The sequence below is a fragment of the Dermacentor silvarum genome, chromosome 1 (assembly GCF_013339745.2).
Source record: "Dermacentor silvarum isolate Dsil-2018 chromosome 1, BIME_Dsil_1.4, whole genome shotgun sequence".
Lineage (NCBI taxonomy): Eukaryota > Metazoa > Arthropoda > Arachnida > Ixodida > Ixodidae > Dermacentor > Dermacentor silvarum.
Genome location: NC_051154.1, coordinates 193663843 through 193689542, shown reverse-complemented (window position 1 = coordinate 193689542; position 25700 = coordinate 193663843). Strand labels below are relative to the sequence as shown.

Here is a 25700-nt window from a genome sequence, read left to right as displayed (position 1 = left end):
ACCTCGTGTAAAGCACACTAACTGTGCGTGGCCTACCCATTGGACTTTTGTAAGAAGAATGGAATCAGTTGGTAGGCGGTTTTACAGCGAGTCTGTTTACCTCTAGCCCCCTTATGCATCCCCTGCATGAGTTCGCACGGGGGGTACCCTAGGCGGCTTGCGTCCGTATCGGCGACAGGAATGGAGACGATACGATTGGACAGGAATGGAGACGATAGTGCACGTGGCCTGCGCTGCTGTGGTTATAAAGTCACATGCGTCGGAGGTGCCGGCGCTGGTGGAATGGAGACGGATAAGGGAGAGGGGGAAAGAGTGTGGCGACGGCGCTACAGCTGTGGCGGCAGGGAAGGGAGTGTGGCGCCAGAGAGAGAGAGATTGTGGTTGTGAAGAGGAAGAGGCGCTATTTTCTGCAGCGATGGAGACTGGTAGGAGGAGAGGGGGAATGAGTGTGATGACGGCGCCTGTGTACGTGGCCTGCGTTTCTGTGGTTATAACGTCACGCGCGTCGTAGGTGCCAGCGCGGCTGAAGCAGCAGTTGCGGCAGATGAATGGGAGGTCCGGGGACCGCGGCGGCCCTTGTGTCGGCGTAGTGTGGTGCCGTATGAAAAAAAAAAAAAAATGTACGATTTCATAATGTATGCAGCCTAAACAGCTTCGCTGGCAATCCGTTCGCATATAAATGTTGTGGCCCTATGCATTTTTTTAATATTTTATAAATGAAAGACTCGGTAGGCTGCCTATGCCACGGCAGCGTATGCAACCGCAATCGAGAAACGTATGCGAGGAGCGCTAGGTGCTTCCCGGCCATTGTTAGCGGGGCTAGTGACGTTGACGGAGACAAATAATACAAATCGCTGGATTCGAGCCATCGACAGCTTCGCTGCAAAATGTGGGCCGTTCCCGTGGGGATGTGCCACTGAGTATGTGTCGTTCTTCAACTGTGATGCTTTGACGCAAAGTTGGGTATGTGTCACTGGGTATGTGCCTCAGGGACCACTGGATTTATGCGCCGCTCTTCAATGAACCGACGCTTACTTTGATAGCGGGGTAATGTGGGCCATTTGAATTTTGGTTTGAGTTTATTTCCCACAACAAGTACAGGGCATGTACAAAGTGTGGCGAGGAAGACGGGATAAAATCTGCGTCAAAGGCAACTTGACTGGCCCCGTCTCCCCACACAACATGGCAGCAAACACGACAGTTAGGAAGTATGGTACATATATAAAATGAGGAAAAACAACAAAGAGCAACAATTTTTTATTGGAAAGAATATGTGTAGCGAGACAAGCAATAAACGGTGAACAATACTTCCGTTCAATAATCCCGTGGGTACTAAAAATTAGCTGATGCCACGTGAGCATACCGGCAGCAGCTGGGTCGTGCGCGATTCGACGCGTCCGTTTACGTTCCCGTTGTTCAGCTATAGGGGGAATACAACCTTTATTGTCGATGGACAAACTTGGGTTCGGTAGGAATCGTGCAAGATTCATTATCAGAATCTTTAGCGATTCCAGTCGCTCCACTCCCTTGCCCACAGCGCTTGCCTCTTGCCCACGCTTAAGCCCTCAGCCTATTTTCTGCAAGTGTGGAGAACTACCCATTTTTCTTATCAAAACAAATCCTGGGATTCAACGTACAGAAGCAACACAAGGAGCGTAGTGTGTGGCTCCGGATTAATTTCGACCACCTGGGGTTCTTTAAGCTGCACCTCAGTCTATAAGTGCAGAAGTGTTTTGCTTTTTGGCTCCATCGAAATGCGGCTGTCGTGGCCGAGAATCACACCTTCAACCTAGCGCACAGCAGCAGCCCGCCGTTGTCACTGGGCCACGGCGGCGGATCTTCTTCATTAATGGTCACGATGATTGTGATATTGGTCCTCAAGTTTGTCAGGTGCCCCCGCCACATAGGTTAGCTGACGATTCAGACGGCACGAAATTTCACATAGCGTCATCGCATTTGCTAATTCTTTCCACTCAGTCATGGTTTATGACTGTGTCTTGCACAGCAGTGCGCGCAACAACGCTTCTCACGAGAATTATTGTTGCTCTTAATCCCTTGAACTTTTCCATGGTACTTAAAATACACAGTTGATTTGAGCGTGAGTTGCTAAAATGATAGACAGGTGCGAAGACGGGTGATTCGAGTTTTCTTCAGATTATTTATTTATATATAAATTATTACGAATTAACCAAACCACGAAAAAGTTTTATAGAAAACGTGTATAGAGGCGCACTGAGTATCTCCCAATAAGTCCCGAGCGGCTCGAAAAGATGCTGTTTCACATGCATGTTGTTCAACGCATATCGCTATGCGACACACAACGAGCTTGGTCCGAGTGCTCGAGATTCCAAGACTGGGCCCATCTCCGTGCTGGGCGACAGGACGGGAGTTGTGGACAGGACGTCCTTAGACGTCGCTGTACCACTGCCACCCCGGCTGGTCGCCTGAGCTTGTAGCAGGGCGTCTTGGCTACCACACCGTCTTTCAGCTCTCGCACCTCAGCCTCAACTACAACCTTCTACATGTCCACCTTGTCGAGTTTACGCTGAAGGCCTTCCACCTTCTGCTTGTACTCCTCAATGAGCACACTGTACATACGTGGCCATGGGCACGCTCACGTTGAGCACATTATTTGTGGCCTGAAGCTTGACCTTCATGGTCCGCTCAGCGCATACTCCAAGGTGTTGCGCGTATCCGCGTAGCTAAGCTTCACCGCCGTCGCTGTCCCAATCATGAGGGCGCTGCCCGAGCCACACAGCGAGTCTTTGAGGATGTGGGTGAGCTTGGAGTCCTGGTACGGCACTTGCTGCGTCCCGTTCTTCGAGCGGGCGTCGATGCAGTTGCCGAGGGCCAGGAGCGACAGGTTGAGCTGGGTACCCTTGCGCATCTGATCCTTTGTGTCCCTACTGGCCGCAGCTGCGCGCTCCGAGCCGGCAAGGTGAACAGAGCACATCGAGACGCGAGTTTCCCTGCTCGTGCTTGTCGCATTCTCCGTCAGTGTAACGTAGCTCTCGAAGATGACGTGCGCACATGAAGCGTCGGTGGCATGCTGCGTCCGATTGTATCTTTTCAAGAGCAGCTCGAGAACGGTTCCAGCCTCCGTCACCTTGTGTATGGCGAGACTCAATATGGCAATGCCTATGGCCGGGTCGAGGCACAGCAGGTCTTGAACAACCTTGTTGTAGACTTCTAGATAGGCGACTGCTACGTCGCATGTCTGGCCCTCGGACTGCAGCTTGGGCGCGCGCTGGTACAACTGTCTGGCCATGAGGGAGACCACTCCGGGGCATTCCTCGGAGCCCAGCAATGCGAAAGCTTTGTCGGCGCCCGTAGAAATGCACGCGAATACAGAGCAATTCCACCCTTCAAGGAGCATCGTCAGCATGCCCCTGGTGGTGTTCTCAAACACATGCTCATTATCTTCTATTTCATCAAAGAACTGATAAAACATGAACTTTTGGTCTTCATTGGGCTTGATGAGGCCCCCGCATGCCCGCTGTTGTTGAAAATGGAAATACTGCGCCTCGGCCTTGGGGTCGAACACATGGCACCTGTCGTCCACTAGGTGAACGATGCTGGTGGTCTGGAAGTCCCTATCACTCTGTAGGCGCACACGCACTGCCACGTTCACCCGTGCCAGGGGCGACGGCGGGTCTTTGTCAGTTTGGCGACGTTTCAGGGCTGACAACTGCGCGGTCTCGTTAGAACACCAATTGCGGTTTGGTGGCACCATAGTAGATTCCTCCGTGGTAGGGTGCCTCGATGTTGCGGGAGTCAGCCTGACCACGGGCGCGGGCGTGATGACCACGGGGACGATGCTGGCGGTCTCGGAGTCACGATCGCTCGGTAGGCGCACACGCACTGCCATGCTCACCCGTGCTCCAGGTGACGGCGGGTCCTTGTTCGAGCGGAGGCGTTTCGGGGCTGACGAGGGCCCAGTCACGTTAGAACAGCTCCTGATGTTTGGCGGCACAATTCTAGATTCCTTCGTGGTAGCGTGCGTCGATGTGCGAGGATCCGGCCTGAGCAAAGAGGCGAGCGTGATGATCTAAGATGGCGATCGTCAAGTCGGGCACCGCGCGCGTTCTCCACCACGTGCTCGGCCCACTTCGTCCTCATCATCGTTGGAGCCATAGGCGCCGCTTTAGAGGGGGGGGGGGGGGCGGGGGGTGCTTCGAAGCCCGAGCTCCCTCCACAGTTTTTCGAGCCCCCCCCCCCCCCCCCTAAAGTGTCATTTCCAGAGTTCTGTTACCCAGATCATTTGATCTTCGTTTTGAGCGGCCCCTACCTTTCCAGTTAAAATGGTATTGCGGCTACAAGCTAACTGAATCATAGTTAGCGCCTACGTGCACGGCTTTTAATTAATACTTGTACTTCTGCAAATGCTGCAAAATGGAGGACAAGCGCATTAGAAGCACCCTCGGCGGCTACCTCATCCGTATTTTTTCACTTCAACTTTCTCTTTAATTTGCACTGGGAACACCATGCACATACACAATATATTTAAACATATACACAGGACAAAGTTCATTATATTTTTGAAGAGAAGGAGGTAGCCAACTAACAATTATTTGTAATGGTACGGATAGCCTATGCCTAGAGCATGAATATGTTGCTGTTTGTTCACCGCGCTTCAAATTGCTATGCGTGCTTTTTTTTTTTTTTTTTGACCCTGAAAACACCTGCAGACTTAAGTGACCCCTTCGGCAGAGTCTTTTATCAACGGCTTGTGAAATGCACGTTAATGATATGTGTCTCCATAGGCGCCGACTACGGCGGAAGGGGGGGGGGGGGGGGCTCGAGCCCCCTCCGGAATTTTCCCTGGGTGGCTGCACCCCCCCCCCCCCCCGGCGATCCGTATCCTCCTCCCCCCCCCCCCCCCCCGCCTCTGAAATGTCATTACCGGAGTTCTGTTACTCAAATAATTTGAGGACTCTTGCGTTGGCTCCACATTTTCACTCTTTTGTTGTGGCTAAAAGCTTACGGCACCATGGTTGGCGCGGACGTGCACGGCTTTTAATTTATACTTTCGCTTTATTTGGGCAAATCCTGACAATAGGAGGACAAGCGCATTAGAAGCACCAGCGACGGCTACCTCATCCGCGTTTTCTCTCATGAACATTTGTTAAAAATTTCCGCTGAGAACACCATGCACAAACGCAATATATTTAAATATATTCAAAGGACAAAGTTTATTATATTTTTCAAAGAGAAGGAGGTAGCCAACCAAATGGATAGCTTATACCTAGAGAATGAATATGTTGATGTATGTTCACCTCACTTCATGTTACTTTGCGTGCTTTTTTGACCGTGAAAAAAACCTCCAGACTTCAGTGACCCCTTCGGCGGAGTCTTCTATCAATGGCGTGTGAAAAGCACGTGAGTGATGTGTCTCAATATCGATTCTCTTTCCAGTAGGCAATGCTAACTACTGGCGACAAAATAAATGAAAAAAAGCTCTTCTGATTATTTACAACATTTACGCATTAGGGATGGAAACATCGCCTCTTGCATGCAGAGGCCATAAATACGGGGTGTTTCAGCAAACACTTTTAAACAAATTTTAAAGGTTGCCTGTGGCAGATAGCACAATTCTAGTTCATCAGCTGGTCTACAGAGAAGAGGTGGACATTACTTGCACAAAACATTGAAATGCTTTATCAACTAACCAATTAGGTTTTTAACATTAACTTATGGCCCGTGTTGCAATTTACAAATTCTAGCCGTGAAATTCGCAAGGCGGATGCACTAGGAACTAATTCTCAGGATGGCACCAGTTTCGAGATATTAATTCCCGAACATTGCGGAGAAATGCATTGGAGTTCCAGTTACTTTTCAGCTTACCCGCCGTGGTTGTTTAGTGGCTATGGTGTTGGACTGCTAAGCATGAGGTCGCGGGATCAAATCACGGCCACGGCGGCTGCATTACGATGGGGCGAAATGCTAGAACACCCGTATATTTAGATTTAGGTGCACCTTAAAGAACCCCAGGTGATCTCAATTATTCCAGAGTCCTCCATTACGGCGTGCCCATAATCAGATCATGGTTTTGGCACGTAAAATCCCATAATTTGTTCTTTTCATACTTTTGTGCTTTGATGCATAAAACGACGTTTTTTGAGACAGTGACTGGCACGCCAATGTATTTCTCCGCAAAGTTAGAGAATTAATATCTCGACACTGGTGTCAGCCTGAGATTTAGTTCAAAGTGGATCCTCAATCCACGGCTAGAGTTTGTAAATGGCAACATGGGCCATAAGGTAATTAGCTGAAAACTTAATTGGTTAATTTTGTTAATTAGTAGATTATGCACTTCAATTTTCTGTGCAAGTAATGCCCGCCTCTTCAAGTAGACGAGCTCATGAACTAGAATTGTACTATCTGCCACAGGCCACCTTTAAAAATTTTGGAAACTTCGCTGAAACACCTTGTATATAGAATTCACTCAGTGACTGAAATGATGCCAAGGCGGATTCACTCAAAATCAGAATAAATAGAAGTCTAGAAGTCATGCGCAGCAGCGCTTATACTCGGACTCAAAGTACTAAAAAATAAAAAAAAAAGAGTGCAGTTTGTCCGGGAAGGTGAAGCAGTATTAGTGATAGCGAAGTAGAAGACTATTACACGAAGGAAGATTCTTACCGTGTAAAACCGTGTAAGTATCGCACCCGTGTAAGGCCCGCACCCATAAGTTGACAGCCAATATTAAAAAAAAATGTTGCAGTTTCGCCCGAAAGGCGAAGCATCAATTGCGATAGCAATTGATGCGGAAACTGAGCGGCGTATGCACAGCGCATACAAAGGTCAGAGCCGTGTGGAGATAAGAGACGGTGCGGGCGACCGCCACAGCCGGGCAAAGTACGGCTGCAGCTGTTGGCAGAGTAGAAGCTGCCCCCCCTCCCTCCCGCGCTGCCTTCCCGCTTTCTTGCTTTCGCGTGGGAGATTGAGTGGCCAGTTACCCTTGCGCCCGGTTGCAAGATAAGCATTTGGTGAAGCAGCACAGCGTCGCCCCGCCTCCCTCCCATACCCCCACGGCCTTTCGCGCGACGGTCGCGTTTGCTTTCCGCCATGCGTTCGCTCTCCGTGATAGCGCGCGTCCCCCCCGGCGCTTTCACTCGCGCATTCGGCGCGCGGCGACGATTAAATTTATCGCCCTTGGATTTTATACGGAACCTCACGGCGACGCCGACGGCAGAAATCCGGTTGAAGTGTCCATATAATTGCTATCGCAATAAAAAAAAGACATCCAACCGAGAAGCAATCGCGTTCCGTGCGCCGATTCTGATCGGGCTCAACAGAGAATTGTCGCGCGCAGCATACTTTCGCGCGCCGCTGCTGGATATCGAGAGGAGGCGATCGCGGAGGTTTACGGCGGATTTCATACTCGTAGTTGGAAAAATGAGGCCAAATGGCCCGGTCCCATGAAAGGCTCGTCAAAATCGCGACAGAAAAGTGTGGCCCTTACACGAGTCTATACGTTAGTCATAGTGACCATATATATTGTAGTAAACATTCACCTAAAATTAAAATAGTAAGCATAATGGACATAGTAAACACGGACCATGTAAACCTGTAAATACCTCACTGGATGACCTCGAGCACTCGCTTTCACAGCACAAGCATTATGAAGAACGCCGGCAGCGGAGGCGAACGGTTCGTACAGCCGCGCGATTCACCGCAACTCTGAAAATTAGATTCATCCTCATCATCAGCCTATTTGTATGTCAACTACTGACGGCCTCTGCGAGTGTTCTGCGATGACCTCTGTCTCTTAACTCTGCAACACTAGTGGCTCAGCAAGACAGTCCGGCAAGGAAGACAGCGCGCATGAAGTTAGCAGCCATTCCTGGTCGCCCTTTATTCTTGCACCCACCAATGATTACCAACAATTAGATATGGCACGCGGGCCCCATAAGCGCCAGCCGCGCTCAGTCATTCACAGCTACGGCAGGGCTAGAGGACGAGACGCGTGCTCTCCTTCCCATTCGCGTTTAATTACGTGAACTACAACTAACCCGAATGTTGAGCGCGTGGGAAATAATGCCCATCAAGCCGCCATCCTTTTCGGCTCACTGTTACGTGCTTTCTTCCGCACCCACAGGGTATAGGTCGCTCATGTATATGGCTTTTGGATTTAATGCAGGAGATCACGGCGACAACAACCACTAGAATTTGACTGAAGTGTCGATATAATGGCTTTCGCCATAAAGCTAGAAATACAAAATTGTTAGCAGAGGGTATATATATATATATATATATATATATATATATATATATATATATAGGGTGTTTCAGCGAACACTTTCAAAATTTATTTAAGGTTGCCTGTGGCAGATAGTCCAATTCTAGTTAATGAGCTAGTCTACTCGAAGAGGCGGACATTATTTGCACAAAAAATTGAAATGCATAATCGACTATTTTACAAAAATTAACTAATTAGGTTATTAACTAATTACTTGATGGCATATATTGCAATTTACAAATTGTAGCCGTGGAGTTTGCAAGGCGGATCCACTTGGAATTAATTCGCAGGATGGCACCAGTTTCGAGATATTAATTCCCGAACTTTGCGGAGAAATGCATTGGCGTTCCAGTTAATTTTGTGCTTCAATGCAAAAAGCGACGTTTTGTTAAGAACCTAACTGGAACGCCAATGCATTTCTCCGCAAAGTTCGGGAATTAATATCTCGAAACTGGTGTCATCGCGAGAACTCCACGGCTACAATTTGTAAATTGCAATATAGGCCATCAAGTAATTAGTTAAAAACCTAATTAGTTCATTTTTGTAAAATAGTCGATTATGCATTTCAATTTTTTGTGCAAATAATGTCCGCCTCTTCGAGTAGACTAGCTCATTAACTACAATTGGACTATCTGCCACAGGCAACCTTAAATAAATTTTGAAAGTGTTCGCTGAAACACCCTGTATATATATATATATATATATATATATATATATATATATATATATATATATATATATGGGTAGGTTTAGGAAAGCTGGTCCCTCCCCCCCCCCCCCCCCCCCCAGAAAAATGAAAACTTTCCGCCATTGTGAGTCTCAGCATTGAATATCCTTCCAGTAGGCAATGCTATATAACGAATCATGAAAAAAAAAATTGACTCGCCATCCCGGGTCTGCTGTTCAAAACCACCACTACAACTACTGAGTGGGGTATGCAATGCTTTATGGCTTTAGAGTAATGGCAGTAATGCTCTTTTAGAGCAATGGTAGTAATGTAAGTAAGGGTACTTTTGACAGCAAGCCACCACCCATAGAGGGGCTGCAACAACGTTGAAATCAGTTGATAAGCTCATTATTTCGTATACGAAAGGCTGTAGACGTCACTCCCCACGTCGCACGCTGCCGTCGCCGCGGCAGCTTGTGCAACAGTAATCTTTACCGGGAAACGTTTGCGGGAAGCACTACGTGCTTCGGATTTCATGTAGGCGCAGGAACGCCTTATCAATTATGTTGTTCGGATGCTTGTTTTGAGATTGTTCTTTATTGAAATGTATGCTGTTCTGTATGTTGTATGCGTAATTCGAAATAATGTATGCATTGTTCGCTTGACTTTGCTGAGTGCGTGTAGCCTCTGCATTATGGGCGTATACATCACAACACTAAGCAGGATCAATCCTGACCTTCCTGAAGAATGCCAACACTGCGGCCATGAATACAACAACTTCGAACACATGCTCTGGCTGTGCCCTGCAAACGCGGGCACGGACTTTCCTGACCAGTACTCCTGGGACTCTGCGCTCAGAAGCACGGAGCTCATCGCTCAGCTAAAGGCTGTCCAGAGGTCCCGGGCCGTCGCCGAAGGATTCTGTCTACCCGCCCCGACCTGGGTGGAGCCACCAGATTGTGTGGCGGGGCCGCCGGCCCCGCTTTAATTCATTCTCCTCAGGACCTCAATAAAGTTCGTACTCACTCACTGGGCGTATGATCGAGCCATTGCATTTGGGGGTATCAACCATAGATGATGATAGTTTTCCTCGATGTTACGCCACGAAGAAATTACGGGATCCTTGCCATAAACAGTTTCGCTGTAATATATTTCCCTACAAATTTGCTGGAAGTTAGCGCAGTGCGTGTCTGCTCTCACTCGTATTGTGCCCCCAAGCTGTCGCCTAACAGATTCTCAAGTCCCGCCTCCGCGACCCCCTCCCGGTTCCTTTTCTTCCTCCTCTCCAACAGGTCGAATGGGCGGCGTGGGGGAGAGGTTAATTACTGAGTTTGATAACTAAGTAAATCACTCATTGGCGATGTCGCGCAACTTCTGATTGCCTACGGCCAAGAATTCTATGTTGCCGAAGAAAGAAAACAAAACACAGTATAACTTTTCAATCTCGAAGAGTAGATATGCAGAATTATACAAGCAAACTTCCCTATAGATCTCGTTTCACCCAATAAAAGATGACGGACGTCGCCCTACAAGTGGAAATAAAACAAATTTTGATTACTTATTTATTTCTAAACTAATTTATGTAAAATTTCGATCATAATACCACCCGGTTCATGGCCTATCCCCCACAGTGGGTTGTGCCATTGATTGATACATCATCATCATTATCATCATCATCATCATCATCATCATCATCATCAGGAGCGCACGACCTAGAGCCGCTATTCATGTCACCATTTCGTTCCGACTACATCCACGCTGTTTGCACGCCTACCTTCGGCTGAACGGCCGCGTTTAAGGTGTTTTTGAAGCATGACGACAGAAACAGGAGACTAGAACAAGTAAAAATAGGACAGTGTTACGTGTCACTTGAGCGCGGGCCCGGAGGATGCTCATTTTGTGCATATAAAGCAATCTAATAATGCGAAAGGAAGACAAAAAAAAATGTCGCAGTTTCGCCCGAAAGCCGAAGCATGAATTGTGATAGCAAATTAGTAGAGAGCTATTCGGAGTAGGGATAGTAGTTTTATCGGCTGCATAAACTTGGACACATTCACTTACTAACTGAATTAACAAGCGTGGTGTCAGCGCGCACAAGCACACATGAATAGACCACACTCGATGACCACAGACAACCACTGTCAAAACGCTGGCAGCAAGCGCAGCCGCCGCAGCGAGCGAAGGTTCGTGTGGTCTATCGCTTAACGGAAACTGAGCGGCCGAATGCACAGCGCATACAAAGGTCAGATCCGTGTGGAGATCCCTTGCAAGATACGGCGCGCGACAACACCGGCAGCCCGTACCGGCGCAAACATATAGTAAAGAACCAAGCGCAAAGCGTAAAGTACATGAACGTATTTGTTGGCAGAGTAGAAGCCGCCCCCCCCCCCCCCTCCCTCTCCCTCCCGCGCTGCCTTCCCGCTTTGCTCCTTTCGCGTGGGAGATTGCGTCGCCAGTTCCCCTTGCGCCTGGTTGCAAGATACGCATTTGGCGCCGCAGCAAAGCGTCGCCCCCCCCCTCCCTCCCTCGCATACCACCACGGCGTTTCGTTCCACGGAAGTCGCGTTTGCTTTCCGCCGTGCGTTCGCTCTCCGTGATAGCGGGCGTCCCACGCGCGCTTTCACTCGCACATACGGCGAGCGGCGACGATGTTATCGCCCTTGAACTTTATACGGAACCTCACGGCGACGGCGACGGCAGAAATCTGCTTGAAGTGTCCATATAATTGGTATCGCAATAAAAAATGTCAGTTTCGCCCTAACGGCGAAGCAATGAATGCGATAGCAACACAGCAATGTCATACGAAGTAAGGTGAGCGGCTTTGGTAACAATATGAATTGTAGTAAACATGAGCTGATTAAGTAAGCAGGTGTGCTGCGGTGTAAGTAGACCGACATGAAGAGAGACTCGATGACCACGAGAAGGCGCGTGTGAAACGGTGGTGTTGATGAGAAGCGCTTCCCGTGGGCAGCGCGCGTGCGAAGGGACACACCTGTAGCGCTGCACTGCCGATCCGGGCAGCATTACATGTGTAGCGTGCGTTGGAAAATGTGACCCGACTATTACTAACTGAATGAACAAGCGTGGTGTGAGCGCGCACAAACAAACATGAAGAGATCACACTGAATGACTGCAGACAACGACTGTCAAAACGCTGGCAGCAAGCATACGCCGCTGCGGGCGAAGGTACGTGCGGTCTATCGCTTGAACAGGAACTGAGCCGCGAATGCACGGCTCATAAAGGTCAGAGCCGTGTGGAGATAAGAGACGGTGCGGCGAGCGACGAGCGCGGTTGTTGGCAAAAGAAAAGTGCGCCCCCCCCCCCCCCCCCCCGCTTCCTCCGGCGCTGGCTTCCCGCTTCCTCGCTTGCGCGCGGGAGAGATAAGAGCCGTGCGGCCGAGCGACGAGCGCGGTTGTTGGCACAGTAGAAGTGCCCCCCCCCCCCTCGCTCCCTCCGGCGCTGGCTTCCCGCTTCGTTGCTTGCGTGTGGGGGATTGAGTGCGTGCGTCCCAGCACGCTTGCGCTCGGGCATACGGCGCGCGGTGAAGATTTTATCTATACGGAACCTCACGGCGACGGCGACGACGACGGCGACGGCGACGGCGACGGCTACGGCGACGGCGACGGCGACGGCGACGCCGACGGCAGAAATCCGGTTGAAGTGTCCATATAATTGCTATCGCAATAAAACGGGAAAAACAAGGGGGGGATGCATTGCTCGCCACAACGCTTCCCGCGAGAAGTATTGTTCCTCTTTATCCCTCGAACTTTTCCGTTGTACTTAAAATACATAGTTTATTTAAGCGTAAGTTGCTAAAATGATAGACAGGTGCAAAGACAGGTGGTTCGAGTTTTCTTCAGATTATCTATTTATATATCAATTATTACGATTACACGAAACCACGAAATAGTTCTATAAAAGATCAGTCTATAGAAGCCCACTGAGTTTCTCCCACTAAGTCCCGAGCGGCTCGAAAAGATGCTGTTTTCCATCCATGTTGTTCAGCACAAATCACTATGTGACACACAACGAGCTGGGCTCGACTGCTCGAGATTGCGAGACTGGGCCCATCTCTGCGCTGGGCGACAAGACGGGAGTTGTGGACAGGACGTCCTTACACCACGCTAGGCCACTGCCGCCGCCGCTGGTCGACTGAGCTTGCAGCAGGGCGTCTTGGCTACCTGACCGTCTTTCAGCTCTTGCACCTCAGCCTCAACTACAGCCTTCCACAACTCCACATTATCGAGCTTACGCTGAAGGCCTTCCACCTTGTGCATATACTTCTCGATGGGCGCGCTGTAAATGCGTGGACATGGGCAAGTTCACATTGAGCACCTTCTTTTAGGCGTGCAGTTCGATCTTCATGGCCCGCTCAGCGCATACTCCAAGGTACTGCATGTTTCCGCGTAGCTGAGCTTCACCGCCGTCGCTGTCCCAATCATGAGGGCGCTGCCCGAGCCACCCAGGGAGTCCTTGAGGACGTGGGTGAGCTTGGAGTCCTGGTACGGCACTTGCTGCGTCCCGTTCTTCGAGCGGACGTCGATGCCGTTGCCGAGGGCCAGGAGCGACAGATTGAACTTGGTGACCTCGCGCATCTGATCCTTTGTGTCCCTACTGGCCGCAGCTTCGCGCTCCGAGCCGGCAAGGTCAACAAAGCACATCGAGACGCGAGTTTCCTTGCTCGTGGTTGCCGCATTCTCCGTCAGTGTGACGTAGCTCTCGAAGATGACGTGCGACCATGAAGACTCAGCATTAGCGTCGGTGGCATGCTGCGTCCGGTTGTTTCCTTTCAAGAGCGGCTCGAGGAGGGTGCCGGCCTTCATCACCTTGTGTATGGTGAGGTACAATATGGCAATGCCCTTGGCCGGATCGAAGCACAGCAGGTCTCGAACAACCTTGTTGTAGACTTCTAGATAGGAGACTGCTATGTCGCATGTGCGGCCCTCTGACCGCAGCTTGTCCACGCGCTGGCACAACTCGCTGGCCATGAGGGAGACCACGCAGGGGCATTCCTCGGAGCCCAGCATTGAGAAAGTTGGCACCATTGTAGATTCCTCCGTGGTAGGGTGCCTCGACGTTGCGGGAGTCGGCCTCACCACGGGCGCGGGCGTGATGACCACGAGGACGACGCTAATGGTCTCGGAGTCACCATCGCTCAGTAGGCGCAAGCGCACTGCCATGGTCAGGCGTACCCCGGGCGAAACCGGGTCCTTGTTCGATCGGCGGCGTTTCGGTGCTGACGACTGCGCGGTCTCGTTAGAACGCCTCCTGATATTTGCCGGCACCACTGTAGATTCCTTCGTGGTAGAGCTAGTGCATCGATGTTGAGGGATCCGGCCTGACCAAACTCGCGGGCGTGATGATCTAAGATGGCGATCGTCCAGTCTGGCGTCAGGCGCGTTCTCCACCACGTGCTAGGCTTACTACGTCCTCTTTATCACGGCTGGAGCCATAGGTGCCGCCTACGGGGGGGAGCTGCGGAGCCCCCTCCGAAGTTCCCCGGGCCCCTCGATCATTAAAGTGTCATTTCGATAAATTTGTTACCCATATCATTTGATGTTTCTTTTGAGGTGCCTCTACCTTCCCAGTTCAATTTTTATTGTGGCTAAATTTTTACGGCATCATTGTTAGCGCGGACGCGTGCACCGCTTTTAATTCATACATTCGCTTCATTTCTGCAAATCCTGACACTAGCAGGACAAGAGGATTTGAAGCACCAGCGGCGGCTACCTCATCCGTATTTTTTCACTTCAGCCTTTTTTTTTTTTAATTTGCACTGGGAACACCATGTACATACAATATATTTAAACATATACACTGGACAAATTTAATGATATTTTTAAAGAGAATGAGGTAGCCACCTAACAGTTATTTATACTGGTATGCATAGCTTATCTCTAGAGAGAGAGAGAGAGAGAGAGAGAGAGAATAACTTCAATAAAAAGAGCACGCGAGCGTAGGTAGCTCCCCCGCTCTGCAGTGGGTGGTCCCCTCAGTCCAGGAGTCCAGCGGCCTTAGCTGCCCTTCTCGCTCGGTTGACCAGGTTGAGCTGGTCCGTCGAGTCGGAGCTGGACAGCGCTGCCTCCCATTGCCGTGTGGTGGGGTGTGTTATGGGTGTTAGCTGTGGTGTGTTTGCGCAAGCCCATACCATGCGGTAAAGTGTTGCACATTGATCACAGTGTGGACATTTATAGGAATACAGCGCAGGGTGTATGGCGTGGTAAAGACTCAAATGTGGATATGTGTTTGTTTGGAGTTTTCGCCATATTACGGCCTCCTCTCGCGTCAGAGAATTATGAGGTGGGGGTAGTGTTCTTCGTGAAAGGCGATAGTGTTGTAGGATGTGAGTGTAGGTTAATGGTATGGGCTCTGGTTGGAAATGCTCGGCGCGGTCATCTCGCGGCTCCCGGTGTGCATGCGCTCGGGCGTAGGCGTGTGCCTGCTGATTGCCGCGTAAGGACTCATGCCCCGGAGTCCACACGATTTGTATGTATGGTGGCAGCTGGTGCGCTCCATTGAGAATGCGATGTGCAGCCCTTGATTATCCCTAGAGGATGAATCTGTTGTTGTTTGTTCACCTCGCTTCAAATTTCTTTGCGTGCTTTTTTTACCCTGAAAAAAAAAAAAAAAAAAAAAAACATGCTGACTTCAGTGAGCCCTTCGGCAGAGTCTTTTAGGAACGGCTTGTGAAATGCATGATAGGTGTCTCAGTATTGCTTTTCTTTTCAGTAAGTGAATATTCACGACATATGAAAAAAAAAAAAAAATTGACTCGCCATCCCGGGTCTGCCAAAGTGTATGTCCAGCGAAACTGTTCAAAACCACCACTACAACTACTGAGGGGGATATGCTATGCTTTGCGGTTTCAGAGTAATGGCAGTGTAGGAATGCTATTTTAGAATATTGGTAGCAATAGAAGTATACTTTTGACGTCACGCCACCGCCCATAGCGGTGCTGCAACAACATTGAAATCAGTGAATAGGCTGGTTATATTATATACGAAAGGCTAGTGACGTCACTCTCCACGTCGCACGCTGCCGTCGACGCGGCAGCTTGCGCAACAGTAATCTTTACCGGGAAACGTTTGCGGGGAGCGCTACGTGCTTCGGATTTCATGTAGGCGCAGGAACGCCTTATCAATTATGTTGTTCGGATGCTTGTTTTGAGATTGTTCTTTATTGAAGTGTATGCTGTTCTGTATGTTGTATGCGTAATTCGAAAGAATGTATGCATTGTTCACTTGACTTTGCTGAGTGCTTGTGGCCTGTGCATTATGGGCGTATGATCGATCCATTGCATTTGGGGGTATCAACCATAGATGATGATAGTTTTCTCTCGATGTTACGCCACGAAGAAATTACGGGATTCTTGCCATAAACAGTTTCGCTGTAATATATTTCCCTACAAATTTGTTGGAAGTTAGCGCAGTGCGTCCGCGACCCCCTCCCGGTTCCTTTTCTTCCTCCTCTCCAACACGTCGAATGGGCGGCGTGGGGGAGAGGTTAATTACTGAGTTTGATAACTAAGTAAATCACCCATTGGCGATTTCGCGCAGCTTCTGATTGCCTACGGCCAAGAATGCTATGTTGCCGAAAAAAAAACGAAGGATTTCTTTTGAATCTCGAACAGGGGATATGCAAAATTATGGAAGCGAACTTCCCTATACATATCGTTTCACCCCCCCCCCCCCAAAAAAAAAAAAAAGATGAAGGACGTTGTCCTAAAAGTGGAAATAAAACAGAAGCGCACGACCTAGTGCCGCTTTTCGTGCCACCATTTCGTCCCGACTACATCCCCGCTGCTTTACGCGCCTACCCTCGACTGAATGGCCGCGTTGAAGATGTTTTTGAAGCGTGACGACAGATACGGGAGACTACAACACGTAAAAATAGGACAGTGGTACGTGTCGCGTAAGCGGGCCCGGAGGTTGGTCATTTTGTGTATATAGAGCAATCTAATGATGCCAAAGGAAGAAAGAAATAGGGGGGAAAAAAAGGGGGGGGGGGAGCCAGGAAGCTTTTGTGAAACGCCGAGTTTCATAGGCTTTAGCCACTTCTACCAGACGTTTCACCGCGCTGCCAACTAAACTGCAAGCGTTCCCACTATGCGACGCAGCCATATCGAAAATAAAACATACATTTATCAATTCAAATAAAAGTCTGTTTGCAGATAGCCACGGCTCTGCGAAGTCACCTTATTGCACTTCATCTCGCCATACTAAGGAACTAATGCACAGACCGTCTTAGGGCACTATGCAGGAAGCCCCGAGTTCTGCTCGCTCCTTAGTTCTATCGAGTATGTGCTACGGCAGTGAGCACCCGTGTTAGCATGAATGGGGCACTAGCGCATCGCATTATCAGTAAGCGCATCACATTTGTGTAAACGTGAATAGTTATCGGCGGTATCTTCGTGCGTACATGTGAAGTCGCCTTTAACGAATTCAAGTAAACGGCTCGCTCATCGCATCAAACGTCAGGGAGATAAATCCGAGGTGCCATGACGTGCGCTTTATCTCCCGCATTCGCAAGCCAGTGTTATGCCACACGTCCTTGAACGAGCATTCATCGTGGCTACTTCAGCTTCCCCACACTCTGCTGGTGCCCAGCCTTATACGCAAGACGGGTTAAGGACCCAGCACTTAATTTAACGTTAGCGTAATAGCGGGATTAAGGGAATTAGCGTTACCGTTTCGCACACGAACTTTGCCAGAAGCGAGTTTTAGTATAGCGTGATAGCTTACTTTCCGTGCGGGAAGATTTTCAAATATGTTGTAAATTTGACATACACAGTGCACATAAGTGATTTTATCTATTTGCCAAGCCTTGCGTGTGCGTCCGAAAAGTGCGAGAGTCAGCGCAATGACAGGCTGGAGCGCGTTGTACACTATAACCTCGTTATACCGAAACGGGGATATAACTAAATAATGGGTACAACGAAGCAAATGAACTTCCCCCGGAAATTCACACGAAGATCCATGTACTTAAATCGTCGTTTTAACGAAGTGCAGTTGTCTTGCCAATTAATATCACGATTAAGATTCGTCTCTGAAACCAAAAAAATACCCGATCGCTGCGCGCCGAGCACATCGCTTTCCGCGGGGTTCTACACTCATTCGTCGCGGCAGTTCCAAACTCCGGCGTCGTAAACGTCGACGAGCAACCCTGGTCTTTCTCACCGCCGGGCATAGCTGCGCACCTGCGCACAAGCAGCAGCTTACTGTCGCACTTTGAATACACTTGGTTACTACAATAGGTTTGTACGATTCAGAAAAGGTGCACGGCACCACAAACAAAAAGGTGCATGTGGTGGCAGTTATGGTGCGCCGGGCTGCACCCCCTCACTGCAAGGTTCAAGGGTGCACTGCACCGCGGCGGCACCTTGCCTTGCACCCCGTGCAATTGAGCACGGGGGTGCAGGGTGCAACACTGTACCTCGGGGAATCGAAGACCGAGGTGCAGTGCACCGTTAATAGGTGCAGAAGATGCAGAGAAATTTGTCTGAATCGAATAAACCTAATATTAACTGTGTTTGTCTGGTTCAGCTCTGCGCAACCAGGAGACTGGGCACCGTGCAGGCCGTTCATGTTTACGCCTCCGCCTCACGCTTACGCCTCACAGTGGAAGAGAAGGCAGCTATCTAAAGGCTGTCACGTCAGGGGCTAAGTCGCGTGTCCCACCCGCCGAATATTCTTTTGTTGTTTTATTCAAACCTCATCGCATGCGTTACCGTGTAGCGATTCCACGGGACGGAATCGCTACACTCGGAATCGTTCTTCTTATTTCCATGTTTACAATTGTGCACCCCATTGAGCAAGGTTACCCTTGCCGGCTTACGTCCGTATCGGGGACACGGCTCGTGGACAGAAATGGAGACGGATAGGGGAGATGAAAAAACAGTGCTGCGCAATGGAGACTGGTAGGAGAGAGGGGAAAAGAGTAAGGTGACAGTGCTGTAGCAATGGAGATGGGAAGGGGCAGAGGGGGAAAGAGTGGGGCGACGGCGCCTGTGCACGTGGCCTGCGCTTCTGTGGTTATTGACCCTTTTCGCGGCGATCCCGTGGGCGCTGCCATGTTTGATCCCGTGGTGACACATTCATTGCTTGCTTCAACTGCCTCCCTTGTCTCCGTGTTTACAATGTATGTGTATGACGCCGGTGCGGCTCGGGAAACCTCTGTTTCGGGGCATATCGTAGACGGCGACTGGGTGGACGACACAAAGCTTTGGCCACAGCTTCAGAGGACAGGCAAAAGCGCTTTCGCAGTTCATTAAGCTTTATCCAAAACGGCCCGCGTATATGGTGCTTGTTCTAAATGCGAGGAGAAATATGTATTCCAAGTTATCCAAACATTCCGCTTATGAATTGAATCAGAATAAGTGTGCCTTGCTCTTCGTTCTTTATTTGGCAACTACTTTGAAGCAGCGGCTTGTAACGTTTCTGACTCAGTCAAGTTCATCGGTGCGGTCGCTCTATGATTATTTTCTCCCAAATCGCTCGCGAGTGTGCTCAGATGCAATAAATTTGTTCTTGCTGCACAAAAGGCTTGGAACGTAGCTGTTCTGTATGTTGTAATAGCTTGTAGCAAAGACGTATTATCGCTTACACCTCTCAACCGTCACGAAAAATTCAGCTTCGACCATCCGCGTGGAGTCGGCATAGTCGCTGTCAACTATGCTTTGGCGCATGTATTCAACTGTGAGCCCATTTGCTTATTCTCAATAAGTTGGAAATAGAGTGGGCGTAAGTTTGTGCGCGAGTTGGGGTAGATGTGTTTAGATAACGTGCACGAAACATACTATGCCAGGGCGGCGCTACTCCCTTTTATTTATTTCAAGTACCCTAAACGCCCGAAGGCATTACGTAGGGGGGACACAACCATGAATAAAACAGGGTAGCGCAACTTCTTAACATACACAACTATAAGCATAAAAACAAACTACACAATGAAGCAAAGATTGAGTTGCAACATGGTTAATTTGACATATGATCAATAAATGTTGAAATATTAATTATAACAGCAATTCGAAACACTTCAGACATAATTTACAAATGCGTCGTAACCAGAAATACATGCGATGCTGAAACCGGAAACACAACTACAAAAAGAAAGAGGGGGAAAAAACGAAAAAAAAAAAACGGTTCAGCGACAATGACGTATTGTAATCGATCTGTAATGTGTCAGGAAGATGATGACACCGTTGCAAGTATTATTAACCGACACAGTTTATAGGTTAAAAAAGCGTTTCAGACTGTTTACAATTTCGCTATGATCAGTAATAGCTGCGATGTCAGTCGGAAGCTGATTCCACTGACGGATGGCAAGAAGTAGCGGTGAGTGAAAGAACAGATTAGTTCGGGCCAAGATAGGCTCCACTTTAAGCTGATGATCAAGTGGTGAGGACACACGATGAGCTGGTCTGATGTGAAGCGTGTCGCGTGATGACTGATTGTGGTAAAGCTTGTGAAAAAAAATTAGTAGTTTCTTGTGATGAATCGGGCAGCTTTATTCTACAGAGACTCCAATTTCTGTACGAGGTAGGCCTCATGCGGGTTCCAAATTAGGGATGCGTATTTGATTTTAGAGCGTACCAAAGTAGTGTAAGCAAGATGTTTAGTGGTGGGGTAAGCTAAACGCAAGTTGCGCCGAACGAAGCCAAGTGCATTAGATGCTTTGCTAACTATGACGTCTATATGAGTGTTCCATGACAAATCTGATGACAAATGGACGCCCAAGTCGTTTAACAAGCGGAACTCAATTTTGGCGACGTTGATGTCTTTTCCTTGGAGGTTATCAATAAAACGCTGGCGGATGAGTTATATGTTTATGGCGATAGCAATTATATGGACACTCCAACCGCATTCGTGCCGTCGCCGTCGTCGCCGTCGTCGCCGCTGTGAGGTTTTGTATAAAGTCCTACGGCGATAAACTCGTCACCGCGCGCCGTATGCTGTATGTGCGAGTGAAAGCGCGCGAGGGACGCGCTTTCACGGAGAGCGAACGCACGGCGGAGAGCAAACACGACGTCTTCCGTCGTGCGAAAGGCCGTGGGGGTATGGAAGGGAGGAAGGTAGGGGAGGCAACGTTTGGCTGTGGCAGAAATGCGTATCTTGCGACCGGGCGCAAGGGGAACTGGCGACTCAATCTCCCACGCGAAAGGAGGAAAGCAGGAAGGCAGCGCGGGACGGAGGGGGTGCGGCTTCTACTCTGCCAGCAACTGCGTACTTGTACTTTGCGCGGCTTGGGGCTGTCGCGCGCACCTTAACTTTAAACCGATCTCCACACGGCTCTGACCTTTGTATGCACTATGCTTTCGCCGCTCAGTTTCCGTTGAAGCGATAGACCACACGAACCTTCGGTCACTGCTCCAGCCGCGCTTGCTCACGCGAGCGTTTTGACAGTGCTTGCCTGCGGTCATCGAGTGTAATCTATTCATGTTTGCTTGAGCGCGCCGACACTATGCTTGTTAATTCAGTTAGTAAGCGAATGTGTCCAAGTTAATGCAGCCCATAAAACTACTATACTTACTCCGTATACTCTACTAGTAAATTTGCTATCGCAATTGATGCTTCACCTTTCGGGCAAAACTGCGACTTTTTTCATCCACGAGCAAAATCATCGCGAACGGCCGGCAACACAGGTTGTCCGGAAGTAGCAAAGGTCCGTGAACTTGGTCGCGCAGGTTCATTCCATTACTTAATATGCCAGTCACTATTTTTGCAGCCAACTACTGCACACGTCTTCAATCCACCGCTCCACATTTTGCAGCATGAGTGGAGTACAGTGCGTGAGCGAAAACCCAGTTGCATGTCCGACAGATGATCACACATAAACAGGGCAGAAGCGGTAATGGTTTCGTATTTACCCGCTTTCGCTAAGGCAATGAACGGTGTGCCGCCGAAAGCGCCATCTCGTTTCTGGAGAACAAATTACTCCGCGAAAAGGGTCAATAACGTCACGGCGTTGGAGTTGCCGACGCGGTTGCGGCAGCACCGGTTGCGGCAGATGCATAGAAGGTGCGGTGATCGCGGCGGCGCTTGTGTCAGCGTAGTGTGGTGCCGTATGAAAAAAAAAATGTATGATTTCATAATGTATGCAACCCATGTATTCAGCCTAACAGCTTCGCTGCTAATTCATTCCGTTATGAATGTTGCGGCCCCACGAATTGTTTTTAATATTTTATAAATGAAAGACTTCGTAGGCTGCCAGTCGAGCAACCGCAGTCGAGAAACGTATGCGAGGAGCGCTATACGTGCTTCCCATTATTAGCCGGGCTAGTGACGTCACTCTCGACTTCAATCTCTACCGCTGCCGCGGCAGCTAACTTAGCAGTAGTGTTACGAGCAAAGCACGCGGGGGATCGCTACGTGCTTTGCATTGTTCGCGTGGGCCTTTTCATCAATCATGTCGTTTGGATGCTGGTTTTGTAATTTTTCTTTATTGAAACGAGTGCTGTGCTGTACGTTGTATGCGTGACACTTTTCGTTTGGAAATTCATGGCATGTTTTTTTTTTTTTTTTTTTTTCTGTCGACTACTATTCTGAAGACGAAAAAATCCCGGGATTCGACCTATAGACAGCTTCGCTGTAAAATGATGGCTGTTCCCGTAAGTATATGCCACTGTGTATGTGCCGCTCTTCAATGAACCCACGCCAACTTGCATCGCTGGGAAATGTGGGCCGTTCCCGTGGGTATTAAAAGAAGAAGCTGTTGTCACGTGAAGCACGACCGGGAGCGGCGGGGTCGTGCGCGGTGCCACGCCCCCGTTTAAGTTCTCACTGTTCAGCTAGGGGAAATACAAGCGTTGTTGTCGATGGACAAACCTGCGTATGGTAGGCATCGTGCAAGATGCATTATCACATTCTCTAGCGCTTCCTGCAGTCGCTCCACTCTCTTGCCAACAGCGCTGTCTCTTGTCCCCGTTTAAGCGCCCAGTCTATTTTCTGCAAGCGTGGAGCAGGAGGAGGAGGAATGAAATTTTATTGTAGAACCAGCACTTTATGATGGCCGGGCCTAAGCCTCCCATGAGGGGACGTCGAGGGCTTGCCTTGCCGCCGCCTCACGGGCGTGCTGGGTCGCCCAGGTTTGGTCGCCGAGGGCGGAGCTCCGCAGAGCCTCACGCAACCTCGACGAGAGGGTCGTGGTGTTATTGTGTGTCTACTGTGCTGGGCACTCCCACAGCATATGCGGAAGCATATCCCATTTTTCTTATCAAATAAAATCATAGGGTTCAACATGCAGAAGCAAGACAAGGGCCGTAATGTGGGGCTCCCGATTATTTTTGACCACCTGGGGTTCTTTAAGGTGGATCTAAATCTATAAGTGTAGAAGCGTGTGTGCTGTTTGCCTTAATCAAAATGCGGCCGTCGCGGCTGAGAATCAAACCTTCGACCTAGCGCACAGCAGCAGCCCGCCGCTGTGATTGGGCCAACGCGGCTGATCTTCATTAAGGGTCACGATGATTGTGACAATGGTCCTCAAGTTTGTCAGGTGGCCGCTGCATAGGTTAGTCTACGATTCACACGGCACGAGGTTTCACTGTGCGTCATCGCATTCGCTAAAAGTTTGCTCTCAGTGATGGTTTGTGACTGTTTCTTGCACAGCACTGCTCGCAACAACGCTTCCCTCGATAAGTATCGTTGCTCTCTACCTTTCCAGAATATATCCCTCGAACGTTTCCGTTGTACTAAAGATACACAGTCGATTTGAGCGTAAGTTGCTAAAGTGATAGACGTGCAAAGACAGGTGATCCAAGTTTCTTCAGATTATTTATTTATATATCAATTATTACGATTAAACGAAACCAAGAAATAGTTTTATCAAAGATCTGTCTAGAGGCATACTGAGTCTCTCCGACTAAGTCCCGAGCGGCTCGAAAAAATGCTGTTTCACATGCGTGTTCTTCAATGCATATCACTATGCGACACACAACGAGCTGGGCTCAAATGCTCGATATTTCGAGACTTGCCGCATCTCCGCGCTGGGCGTCAGGACGGGAGTTGTGGACAGGACGTCCTTAGACGTCGCTGTACCACTGCCACCCCGGCCGGTCGCCTGAGCTTGTAGCAGGGCGTCTTGGCTACCAGACCGTCTTTCAGCTCTCGCACGTGAACCTCAACTACAGCCTTCCATAATTCCACCTTCTCGAGCTTACGCTGAAGGCCTTCCACCTTGTGCTTGTACTTCTCGATGGGAGCGCTGTACATGCGTTGACATGGGTACGGTCACATTGAAAACCTTCTTTTTATCCTGCAGCTCGATCTTCATGGCCCGCTCAGCGCGTACTCCTGGGTGCTGCATGTTACCGCGTAGCTGAGCTTCACCGCCATCGCTGTCCCAATCATGAGGGCGCTGCCCGAGCCACCCAGCGAGTCCTTGAGGATGTGGGTGAGCTTGGAGTCCTGGTACGGCACTTGCTGCATCCCGTTCTTCGAGCGGACGTCGATGCAGTTGCCGAGGGCCAGGAGCGACAGATTGAACTTGGTGACCTCGCGCATCTGATCCTTTGTGCCCCTACTGGCCGCAGCTGCGCGCACCGAGCCGGCAAGGTCAACAAAGCACATCGAGACGCTCGTGCTTGTCGCATTCTCCGTCAGTGTGACGTAGCTCTCGAAGATGACGTGCGACCATGAAGACTCAGCATTAGCGTCGGTGGCACGCTGCGTCCGGTTGTTTCCTTTCAAAAGCGGCTCGAGGAGGGTGCCGGCCTTCTTCAACTTGTGTATGGTGAGGTACAATATGGCAATGCCCTTGGCCGGATCGAAGCACAGTATGTCTCGAACAACCTTGTTGTAGACTTCTAGATAGGAGACTGCTAAGTCGCATGTCCGACCCTCTGACCGCAGATTTTCCACGCGCTGGTACAACTTGCTGACCATCAGGGATACCACGACGGGGCATTCCTCGGAGCCCAGCATTGAGAAAGTTGGCACCATTGTAGATTCCTCCGTGATAGGGTGTCTCGACTTTGCGGGAATCGGCCTTACCACGGGCGCGGGCGTGATGACCACGAGGACGACGCTAGTGGTCTCGGAGTCATGATCACTCAGTAGGCGCATGCGCACTGCCATGGCGAGGCCTACCCCGGGCGAAAGCTGGTCCTTGTTCTATCGGCGGCGTTTTGGTGCTGACGACTGCGCGGTGTCGTTGGAGCACCTCCTGAGGTTTGCCGGCACCACTGTAGATTCCTTCGAGGTAGATGTGGAGGGATCCGGCCTGACCAAAGACGCGGGCGTGACGATCTAAGATGGCGATCGTCAAGTCAGGCGCCGGGCGCGTTCTCCACCACGTGCTAGGCTTACTTCGTCCTCTTCATCCCCGCTGGAGCCATAGGAGACGCCCAAGGGGGGGGGGGGGGGGGGGGGGGCTCCGAAGCCCCCTCCGAAGCCATTCATTCCCCCCCTCCCCCCTTAAAGTATCATTTCCAGAATGCTGTTACCCACATCATTTGATGTTTCTCTTGAGCTGCCTCTATCTTTTCAGTTCAAATTTTATTGCGGCAAAATTTTTACGGCATCGTTGTTAGCGCCGACGTGCACGGCTTTTAATTCATACTTTTGCTTTATTTCTCCAAATCCTGACACTAGGAGGACAAGAAGATTTGAAGCACTATCTTTGGTTTGGTTTGGTTTGGTTTGGTGCCTATTGAAATAGCACAACCCACTACGGGGGATTGGCCATTGAATCGGGCGGCAGTGGGAAGAAAAATGATGGATACTTAAATGGGATTTCCTTACTTAAGGATGAGATAATAAATGAATTCTAATCGTTAATAATAATTTCCATGCTATAGC

The 25700-nt window shown here is 49.7% G+C and overlaps 3 protein-coding genes across 3 annotated transcripts; all 3 read right to left on the bottom strand.

The window, feature by feature from the left end:
* Positions 1-2653: 2653 nt before the first annotated feature.
* Positions 2654-3868, bottom strand: LOC119436245 (kinesin-like protein KIF18B). The gene has a single exon (XM_037703040.1). It carries the CDS (start codon positions 3866-3868, stop codon positions 2654-2656), a length of 1215 nt encoding a protein of 404 aa, XP_037558968.1.
* A 9166-nt stretch (positions 3869-13034) lies between these two features.
* LOC125940557 (kinesin-like protein KIF18B) lies at positions 13035-14324 on the bottom strand. Its single transcript, XM_049656880.1, has 2 exons — positions 13294-14324; positions 13035-13206 (listed from the first exon to the last, which is right to left on the bottom strand). The coding sequence occupies exons 1-2, from the start codon at positions 14088-14090 to the stop codon at positions 13035-13037; spliced, it is 969 nt and encodes a 322-aa protein (XP_049512837.1). The 5' UTR covers positions 14091-14324.
* Positions 14325-24170: 9846 nt separating this feature from the next.
* LOC125940530 (kinesin-like protein KIF18B) lies at positions 24171-24977 on the bottom strand. Its single transcript, XM_049656821.1, has one exon. It carries the CDS (start codon positions 24975-24977, stop codon positions 24171-24173), a length of 807 nt encoding a protein of 268 aa, XP_049512778.1.
* Positions 24978-25700: the final 723 nt, after the last annotated feature.